Source organism: Cebus imitator, unplaced genomic scaffold, assembly GCF_001604975.1.
Source record: "Cebus imitator isolate Cc_AM_T3 unplaced genomic scaffold, Cebus_imitator-1.0 Scaffold273, whole genome shotgun sequence".
Classification (NCBI taxonomy): domain Eukaryota; kingdom Metazoa; phylum Chordata; class Mammalia; order Primates; family Cebidae; genus Cebus; species Cebus imitator.
The window spans coordinates 965569-976833 of record NW_016107588.1 but is presented as its reverse complement, the minus strand read 5'-3'; the positions used below and the strand labels follow the sequence as shown (position 1 = coordinate 976833).

Below are 11265 nucleotides of genomic sequence, written 5' to 3'. Positions count from 1 at the left end.
TTATTTATTTAAGACAGGGTCCCACTTTGTTGCCCAGGCTGGAGTCCAGTGGCACAATTGTTCACTGCAGATTCAACCTCCCAGGTTCAAGCGATCCCTCCCACCTCAGCCTGTCAAGTAGCTGGGACCACTGCCACACCCAGGTAGTTTTTGTTTGTTTTTTGGTTTTTTGGAGAGACAAGGTCTCCCTGTGTTGCCTAGGCTGGTCTTGAGCTCCTGATCTCAAGTGATCCTCCCATCTCGGCCTCCTAAAGTGCTGAGATTAGAGGCATGAGCCACTGCACCCAGCTAAAATGGCTATCTTTTAACAGGCTAGGCACACTATGTCCAATTTTCCCAGGACTTCTCTATGAAGCTTAGTTATGCCCTATTCATAAATTACTGGCACCACAGAATTTGTGAATTGTAAGCAAATATATGACACTTTTGTGTACTGAAGCCTTATTACATCAAGGATAGGAATAAAAGATCTAGGGTTTTGTCCTATATTTTTACAATTCTCAAACTTTTAAAAATAAATGTTTACTAACAAGATAGCAAATTGTTGACATATTTTCAAGCCATATAAGTGATATGAACTAAATATTTGTAACCCCCCAAATTTCTATGTTGAAATTCTCGTTCCCCAAGGTGTAGAGTGAGGAAGTGAGGCCTTTGGGAGGTGATTGGGTCATGAGGGTAAAGCTCTCGTGAATGGGATTAGTGCCCTTCTAAAAGAGGCCCAAGAAAGCTCTCTTGTCCCTTCTATGATGTGAGGTTCCAATGAGAAGACAGCTAATCTATGAACCAGGAAGCAAGCCCTCACCAGACACTGAATCTGCTGGTGCCTTGATCTTGGATTTCCCAACCTCCAGAACTATCAGAAGTAAGTTTCTGTTGTTTATAAACCGCCTCAGTTTATGATATTTTGTTACAGCAGTCCAAACAGACTGTGAAAACAAGTCTTCACTCCTAGCCCCTGAGTCTACATTGTAGATCTGGGAGCTTGGGAAGGTGTGTTCTAGTGTCAGTGAGGACAACCTTAGTCTGGCCAACTGGGTACCAGATATGGGAGGTCAAAGTGGGCAGGGCTCAGTCCAAACCCATTGGCACCCATGAAAACTGGAAAACAAAGGCTCCACCTACTCATGTTGGGTCAAGACTGCAATTTATACTCAGGGAGTGTGGTGGCATCAAGCTCAACTCAGAAGACAGCTCACTGGGGGAAACAGCAGCAGGCGGAGTAATACAAATGAAAGATTAGGTCACTGCAATTCACAATTTGTTTTGGCCTCTTCTCCTGGAAACTGTACCTTTTACCTAAAAGTATGATTTCCAAAAATACATAGCATAGTAATCTATAATAAAATTCTACACCTCTTTTATTTTTGCTTTAGAGGCAGGGTCTCACTCTGTCACTCAGGCTAGAGTGCAGTGGTACAATCATAGCTCACTGTAACCTCGAACTCCCCGACTCAAGCAATCCTGCCTCAGTCTCCCGAATAGCTGGGACTACAGGTGCACACCACCATGCTTGGCTAATTTTTAATTTTTTTAAGAGATGGGTGTCTCACTATGTTGCCCAGGCTGGTGTCAATCTCCTAGTCTCAAGTGATCCTTCCACCTCAGCCTCCTGAGTCACTAAGATTATAGGCATGAATCAGCATACCTGGCCCCGATTCTGTACCTCTTGAGGGACAAAAATATCAATGACTATTAAACCTATCCAAAAGGGTAAGGATTATATTAAACTATGGATATTATGGAGTGTCTTTGAGGCTCTTCTTTAAAGAGTCCCTGTATTATTTTTCCCTTAGTTTCTTTGTTCACATAGAGACTAGTTCGTTTTATTCTGATATTTCTGACAGTCTTATACTGCATAGCTTACTTGAGTTAACAGTAGGCAACCTAAAAATAAATTAATCTTTCATATGAATGCATCTTATACCAATCTGCTATATATCTGATTCATTTGTTTATGAACTGATAAAGACTAATCATTGATGTCTCTGCTAATGCATTTACAATGTAATTTTAAAAGAAATTAATTATACGTACATTTCACAGACTCTTAGAGCTGTAAGAGGCGTCTGAAATCTTCTAACGCAAACCCCTTATTTTCTTTCTTAAAATCCAATAAAAGCACAAAAACGACATGGCTTAGACATGAAAACAGGCACTAAGCAGTATAAAGAATGGAGGTCAGTTTGAAGATGTTAAAAAATACACACTTGGGAGGAATAAGCTACTTCACATCCACAAAAGATGGTGCTTATCCCTGAAGCACTGCAATTATTTTTTGTGTTCAACCTTTTTATGCAATTTTTCTAAAATGTGTTTCATACTTTCTTGTCCTAACCTGAACGTGACAATCATTTAATTTTGTTATTGGCTCAGCATCAACACAAATAGCAATAGTGCCTGGCACTATAAAACGGTAAGGCTTCAAGCCAGCCTTCATGCTCAAGGAGTATGTTTGCTGCTACCTTTCACCTGCACCATCAGCACACCTACCTCTGGGACCAGCCCCTCTTACCCGGGCCAGCTCTCTAAGAGGCTATCTGTTATCACCTGCGTGTGACCTGGCCATTAGATCATGTGAGACCCCAATCAGTTTGTTGAAACTGGGTGTAAAAGTCAGTGTTAATTTCTAAGTGAGGGCCTGAGGACTCCAAGAAATCTACTTTAGCTACTCAGAACCCCTTCCCTTTGTTCCTTATTTCTAAAGGTATGTCAGTGTATTCCCTTGCCACTGAAAATGTGATCTGTGACCTGAGAGCTTATCAGAAATGTGGCATCTCAGGCTCTGCCCCAGCCCCACTGAATCAGAATCTGCATTTCAATATGAAATGGGAGCCCCAGCGGATGTGTATGCTCATTAAGGTCTGAGCAGTGTTAGTCTATAGCAATGGTCTCAAAGTTGAGCATCCATTGGACCCTAGATGAGCTTGTGAGGCCAGAGTGCTGGGACCCACCCAGAGCACTGGCAGGTCTTCAGTGAGGTCGAAGATTGGTGTCTCTATCTAGTTCTCAGGACCACATTTGGAGCACTAAGTTAGATCACGGGTTCTCAAACTCATTTGCACATCTGAATCACCTGGAGAACTTTTACACACACCTGAGCCTGTCCCCAGGCTCACAAGAAGAAAGTTCCCAGGTGCTGGCTGTGTGCATTCAAGGTGGAGCGCCATCTTCTGAGTTCTCCAGGTCCTCAGGGCAGAGCTGCTGGGGAGAGGGACAGCATAGGCAGCATTGTGGCTGTCAGCATTCTTCCGGCAAACACACACTGCCATCAGTAACAGTAGCTCTCAGGGGGGAAACAGGCCTGGTTATTCCACAGACTTTCTGCAGTAGAGAGGCAGATGTCCTCTGAAATGGCCCTGGGCTGATGGTGATAAGGCTGTGGGGGATCGATCAGAAGCAGCAGGGCTGTTGGTAGAATCCCTGTAGATCACCGGCAGCTTCCTGGCTGCCTCCCTTCCCCATGATTGAAGCAGCCAAGGTCAGAGCTCCTGGTAAGTTACCAGCAGGAGAGAGCCCAAACCCTGGATCTCAGCCCCACCCCCAGCCCGGCTGAGCAACAGGCACTGGGGAAACTACTCTCATTTGCCCCCTAACCCAGCCACACTCTCTGGTTCCAGTTCCATTACCCTGGCACTATCTCTTATCGTAAGGATAGGAGACCAAATTCAGGTTTACATGTTGGAGATGAGGGGAGAAAAAAAAAAAAAAAACAAAAAAACTAACACTGCAGGAACTATGGCCTTATGGCCTACTTTGAACGAAAGCCATTGGGCCTCACTAGCTTGAAGGAAGGGGATTCCTAGATGGCTTCCTTGTTTACCAGGGCCCTGTGCATTGGGGTTTGGGAACTACAGTACACACCAGCTAATAGCAAAATGCTACGCTGCTTCCTCTCTGCCATTGGTTCCTGGACATTCATTTCCCTCCATGACCTTGTGGGTGGGAGAGGCTCTGGACTGGGGCAGAGTGTAAAGATTCCTGGATTACCTGGTCTAATCCCATGTACTAGCCATTCATTCACTTCCTCATTTCTGACATCTGGCCAAATCTTAAATGAACTGCTTAGCAGGAGACTGTCCTTCCTTAACCTTTTGAAAGGAAGCAAAAGCAGCAGAACCTACAGAGGAGTAGGGCCTTGGTTTGGACAACTGGTGGAGAAGATGATTGATAAAAACCATTTGCAAAGACAAGTAACTTTTGGTGTGAAATTGGTTGTTTCTAATGTTCTGCTTTTATTTCTAAGTGAATTAGAATCAAATTGTGTTAAAGAATGGGGTCATATTTCAGACATTCATTTTGAATGAAAGAGCAATAATAGTTTAATCTTTACAGTATATTTAAAACAAAGACTATATAGAAATATACTTGAAATCACCGGGTGTGGTGGCTCACGCCTGTAATCCCAGTACTTTGGGAGGCCAAGGCGGGCAAATCACCCGAGATCAGGAGTTCGACACCAGCTGGCCAACATGGAGAAACCCAGTCTCTACTAAAAATACAAAAAAATTTGCTGGGTGTGGTGGCGCATGCCTGTAATCCCAGCTACTCAAGAAGCTGAGGCAGGAGAACGCTTGAACCCAGAAGGTGGAGGTTGCAGTGAGCCGAGATCCTGCCATTGCACTCCAGCCTGGGCAACAATAGTGAAACTCCGTCAAGACAGACAAACAAAAAAGACAGACAGACAGATAAGACGGATGGACGGAAGGAAGGAAGGAAGGAAAGGAGGGAGAGAGGGAGGGAGGGAGGGAAAGGACGGAAAGGACAGAAAGAAACTTGAAATCTCTCACCTGTCTTGTCATTTGCCAAACACAATCAATAAACTGCAGAAATATAGGAGATCGGTCAGCATCAGCGTGGTTGTCATTACCATGGCCCACTCGCTGAAAAGAAACAGAAGGTTAAACATTTTAACATGTTATGGTCCTCTTGAAAGTCACTATAAGTTGTCCAGTGGTAAGAATCACGTCTCATCTGGCCTAAGAGAATTACTGGCATATAACAGGCACTCAAAAATGTCTATCAAATTGAAATAACTTTCATTACTTTTAGAAAACAAAATTTCAGTTTACAGTATTTTTACATGTTGATCATTTTATAATTTCTCTTTAATATAGTTGATATCAAGAAAGTGTAAGCAACTAGATAGCAACTTTTCAGTTAAAGTGGTAAGGTCCAGACCAGCCAGCACACAAAGTGTACAATGTCAACGTAGGATGCCAATTAGCACTTCATAAAGCACATGATGAATGCCATTTTCTCTACAAGTATAAAAACATTTTTTTCCATTTTTCAGAACTGTCAGGAAGTCTGAGAATCAAAATAATGATTAACAGTCTACAACTTTTTACCAATTCTACATGACTCAGAGAACCCCGAAATCTCAATCTTGAAATGGTAAATGGGGTAGGGTCCTTGCTTAAGGCAGTCTCGTACTGTATTTCATATCTTTTGATATTTTATAAGACATCAATAGATTTATACCTAAAGGTAAAAGATAGTATTCTCAAATACAAAATGATTGCCAAAACACTTAAAATGCCACAAGTGAAAAAGATAGCTAAAGAATGAGGATTCTAAGAGAAGCTTCAAAGAATTTGACTATAAGCAAAAGAATGTAGGGGAAGAAGACATTAAGAAAATACAAAGCAATCACACAGAAAGAGCAAAAAAGCTCTATGAAATTGCCACCTGGAAAGACACGAAAACAAAGAAATGACCAAATCAACATTAACATCTCAGTGTACTGCCTTCTTTTAAAAAACAATTTAATTGTGATGAAATACACGATATATAATTTATCATTTGAACCATTATTTTTATTTTTTAGAGACAGTGACTCACTCTGTCACCCAGGCTGGAGTGCAGTGACATGAGCACAGCCTGCTGCAGCCTCTAAATCTTTGGCTCAAGTGATTCTCCCACCTCAGCCTCCAGAATGGCTGTGACAATGCATGTGAGCCACCGCACCCAGCTAATTCTTTAATTTTTTTTGTAGAGATGGGTTCTCACTATATTGCCCAGGCTGGTCTCAAGCGATCCTCCTGGCCTGAACCCCTGGCCTCAAGCAATCCTCCCACCTCAGCCTCCCAAAATGCTGGGAATTACAAGCATAAGCCACTGCATCCAGTCTCATCTTAACCATTTATAAGTGTATGGTGCAGTGGCATCAAGCATACTCATACTATGCAACCATCACCATTTCTAGAACTTGTTAATCTTTCCAAACAGAAACTCTATATGCATTCATCACTAACTCTCCATTCCCCACCTCCCAGCCCCTGGCAATGACCATTCTACTTTTTGTCTTTGTGAATTTTATTATTGTAGGTTCTTCATATAAGTGGAAACATAAATGTTTGTGCTTTTGTGACTGGCTTATTTTGCTGAGCATGTTTTCAAGGTTCATCCATGTTGTAACACATGTCAGAATTTCCTTTTTTAAGACTAACATTGTACTGTATAATCATGTGCCACATAATGACATTTCAGTCAATGACGACTGCATATCCAATGATGGTCCCATAAGGTCATCACGCCATATTTTTACTGTACCTTTTCTACGTTTAGATACACAAATACTTACCATGGCATTACAGTTGCTTACGGTATTCAGTACAGTCACACGCCATACATGTTTGCAGCCTAGGAGTAACAGGCTATACCGTAAAGCCTAGATGTTAGCAGGCTATCCATGTAGGTTTCTGTAAGTACACTCTATGATATTCATACAGTGAAAAAATCACCTAATGTTGCATTTCTCAGAATGTATCCTCATCATCACACACTGCATGACTGTATATACAGACTACATTTTGCTTATCCATTCATCTGCTGATGGACACTAGGGTTGCTTCCACCTTTGGGCTATTGTAAATAAAGCTACTATGGATACCGATGTCCAAGTATCTGTTTGGGCCCTGCTTTTTCTTTTTGGGGGTATATACCCATCAGCAGAATTGTCAGATCATGGGGTAGTTCCATGTTTAATTTTGTGAGGCTCCACCACACTGTTCTCCATAGTGGCTGCATGCATTGCCCCGCTAAAAAACCACTTGTAGGAACTACTGTTCAGTATTTAAGGCACCTAGGGAACTGTTTTACACTGACAGTTCACAATTTAGGATTCATTCTTTAACAGATGGCTATGGAACTCCTATGGCATGTGCAAGGCATCGTACCTGACCCTCAGAATGTCAGACATTGTCACGGTGTCTGGTAAAGGCCAGGTCCTTGGCTAGGTACCTAAGAGACCAAAGCAAATGAGACACTGTACTTGTGCATGATGAATAATTCATTTGTGGTCTAGTTAAGAGGCAAAGAAAGTGTTCCAAGGGCTTCCAAGTATGCGTTGGGTATGGTGGGAGCACAAGGGAATGAGAGAACCATCTTAGGATGGGGTAGGGGAAGGAACAGGGAGGGACGGTCGTGCAAGTCATAGTAATGAAGGACATTTCATTTGAGATAAACCCTGAAGGACAGAGAGATGTCTGCTTCCTGGGTAGCCAGGAATTGATAACCAGTGGGAATGTGGTGGGGAACACTAAGGAAGCCATAAGTAGCTGGGCGTAGCTGAGGCTTAGATGGGGCAAGGGAAGAAGATGAGAGGTGAGGCTGGAGATGTAGCTAGGGCCATATCACCAAGGGCTTTGAGTGCACACTGAGTTTGCTCATAATCCTGTGTGCTACAGGGAAGCACTGAGGGACTCACACTGGGGAGTGGCAGCATCCGATCTGTTTTTTGGAATGCTCCATCTGGCTCCAGTGGGGACGATGGATTAGACAGAGCTAGGTTGCAGAGGCTACTGCTATTGTTGGGATGTTTGTCCTCCCAAACCTCATGTTGAAATTTCATCCCCAATGTTGGAGGTGGAGCCTAATGGGAGGTGTTGGGTCATGGGGGTGGATCCCTCATAAATAAATTAAACCCTCCTTGGGTGTGGGGGGGTGTGAATTCTCTATTAGTTCCCAAGAGAGCTGGAACCAGCTCTCTCTGTAACAGCTCTCTGTTACAAAGAGCCGGGCACCCTCTCCCTCTGTCTTGCTTCCTCTCTCACCATGTGATCTCTACACACTGGTTCCCCTTTACCTTCCACCATGAGTGGAAGCAGCCTAAGGCCCTCACCAGAGGGAGATGCTGGCACCATGCTTCTTGTGCAGCCTGCAGAACTGTGAGCCAATTAAATCTTTTTTCTTTAAAATTACCCAGCCTCAAGTATTCTTTTGTAACAACACAAACAGACTAAGACAGCTACTTAGGAGACTGCCTAAGGGAGTTGACAAAGCCTGAATTATGAGAGCATCAGCGGCAATGGAGATGAGATGAAAGATTTGCTATACATGTATTCAAAGTTGCAGGGCTGGGTGAGATCACTAATAGATTAACCACAAAGAGAAGAAAAATGATCCAAGGACTCATTCCTGGGACCCCCCAACATTAAGAGGTCAGGGAGGTGAAGGAAGACCTGAAAGTTGGAGGAAATCCGAAAGGTCGTAGAAACCTGGAAGCCGAATGAAGAAAGTGTTTGGAAGAAAGGAAGAATCAACAGCATCGAATGGTCAGGCCAAATTAAAAAGTGACGACTATGACAAGGCGAGCTTGTGGAGGCACTGTGAGGACGCCTGACTGAAGTGCTTCTAAGACAGTCTGGAAGGAGAGAAATGGTGATAGTGAGTACAGACGACAGTTTTGAGGAGACTGTTGTAAAAAAGAGCAGAGGATCAGGGTGACAGCTGAGGAGAGTTGTGAGGTCAAGAAGGTTTTTTTAGGATATAACAGAATGTCTCTACACCAATGGGAATGATCTAGGGAAGAGGGGGAATGGAGGCAGGATAGAGGGAAGAACAATTAGAAAGTTCCATGATGGAGGCAAGCAGGCAAGGGCAGGATCAGCCTCAGCTGGAAGCTCTGACACAGAACCCCAGATAAGGTAGAGTACACAGACGCAAAGGGTGGGTGGTTGCAGGCTTGAAATCACTGTTTAAATGCTGGCTCCACCCTAACTAGCTGTGTGACTTTGGGCAGATAACCCACACTCTTGAAACCTCAGTTTCCACATCTGTCAATCATAGTACTATCAGGATTGAACAAGATGAGGCATGTAACCATGCCAAACACATAGTGGAGACTTAGGAGATTGAGGCCACTAGGAATCTGATAGTCCTATTGCCTTTATTGTGGCCATGGCACAGTGGACCCCAGCATTAGCAAGTAGCGATGGGAGCAGAGGGCTGTGGGCACACCCTGATGCATGCACTCTGCTCAGTCCCAGTGCATGCTGCCATCACTGGCATCTCGCTAGACAGCCTTCACCACTGCCCCTCAGCAGGGCACCCGTTCCAGTTTTCTCTCCCCTAGGACATATAGTTTGGGGAGGAAGGTAGAAGGCAGTGGCCTCTGAGTCTTCAGAGATGGCCCAGTAAAAACATCTGGAAAGATTCTACACACTCTCTCTTCCTTACCAAGACCAGCCTTTGCTGAGGGGGGAGGAAACAAAGGAGTTGGTGATGTTGTTTAAAATTTCCCTGGCACTTAGCATGGGCCAAGCACTGCCCTAAACACTTGACACATAAACTCATTTCTCCCACACAACGCCCCATTTCAGAGAGGAGGGAATGAAGGAAAGAGAAGGGAAAGAATGTGCCCAAGGATCTACCAGTAGCTCCCAAAGGGCACGCAGCTCAGGGACTGTGGACTTGCACCTTCTTTCTGGGAGGTCCTCTTTCAGGTGCTCTACCCCAGGAATGCAGGGACAACTGGTAGCTTGGCAGACTCACACCAAAGCCCAAAGAAATCCTTGCACTGCCCATCCTCCTGCTTTCCATAGCAAGTCTAATGGGGACTTGAGGAGTATTCCCATTCAATGCACAGTTCAGACAGATCCCTAACAGCCCAATGGCCTGAACAGACCAGAAGTAGCTGCCAGTTACACTAAAACACAAATGGCCACCGGATGACCTAGCAACTCCATTCCTAGGTATACAACCCCCTAGGTTAAAAGCGAGTTGTTATAGGCTGAATTGTGATCCCCATACTTGAAGCCTGAACATTCAGTAGCTAAGGAATGTGTCTATATTTGGATATAGGGCATTTAAAGAGGTGATTACATTCAAATGAAGGCATGAAAGGGGGCCCTAACCCAATCTCACTGGTATCCTTATGAGATGAGGACATTTGGACACACAGATAGCAGGGGTGCCCAGTAGCTCCCAAAGGGAAGAAAGACCTTGTGAAGAGGCAACAAGAGGGCAGCCATATGCAAGGAAAGAAGGGAGACCTTGAGAGAAATCAATCCTGCTGGCACCTTGATTTTGGACTTCCAGCCTCCAGAACTATGAGAAAATTACTTTCTGTTGTTTCATCCATGCAGTCTGTGGTACCTTGTTATGGCAAAAACTTATATACATTCACTGTAGTATTCTTCACAATAGCAAAGGCGGAAATAACCCAAGCATCTACCAACAGATGAACAGATAAACAAAATGTGGTGTATACACACAAGGGAATACTATTCAGCTATAAAAAAGAATGAAAATTTGATATTTGTTACAACATAGATGAACCTTGAAAATATTATGCTTAGTGAAATAACTCAGTCATGGGAGGACAAATACTGTATGATTCCACTTATATGAAGTACCTAGAAAAGGCAAATTTATACAGAGACAGAAAGATTGGTAGTTGTCAGGGGCTGGGGGAAGTGAGGAATGACTGCTTAACATGTACAGCATTTCCTTTTGGGGTGAAGAGTATGTTTTTGTTGTTTCTTTTTTTTTTTGAGACAGAGTTTTGCTCTGTTTCCTGGGCTAAGGTGCAGTGGCATGATCTCAGATCACTGCAACCTCCGCCTCCTGGGTTCAAGGAATTATCCTGCCTCAGTCTCCTGAGTAGCTGGGATTATAGGCACCTGCCACTACGCCAAGCTAATTTTTTTATTTTTAGTAGAGACAGGGTTTCACCATGTTTGCCAGGCTGGTCTCCAACTCCCAACCTCAGGCAATCCATCCGCCTTGGCCTCCCAAAGTGCTGGGATTACAGGCGTGAGCCACCACACCTGGCCAGAGTATGTTTTGAAACTAGAGGTGATGGTTACATTAACACTGTGAATGTACTGAAGGACACTGAATTGAGCATTTTAAAATGGTTAATTCTATGTTATATGAATTTTACTTCAATTTTTTAAAAAGGCGTAAGTACACTAAAATAAGAACACCCTACCAGGAACATACAATGCCTGAGGTCCATGAATTTTATTATGGCAATTC

General features: G+C 43.7%; 1 protein-coding gene across 1 annotated transcript in view; it reads right to left on the bottom strand.

Annotated features, from left to right (window-relative positions):
* The window catches only part of MTMR1 (myotubularin related protein 1), a 72183-nt gene that overhangs the window by 14606 nt on the left and 46312 nt on the right, over positions 1-11265 (bottom strand). The window contains exons 11-12 of the mRNA XM_037728613.1: positions 9778-9931; positions 4791-4883 (exon numbers count right to left, since the gene is read on the bottom strand). Of these exons, the coding sequence (XP_037584541.1) occupies positions 4791-4883; positions 9778-9931 (247 nt within the window). The remainder of the gene's footprint in view (positions 1-4790; positions 4884-9777; positions 9932-11265) is intronic.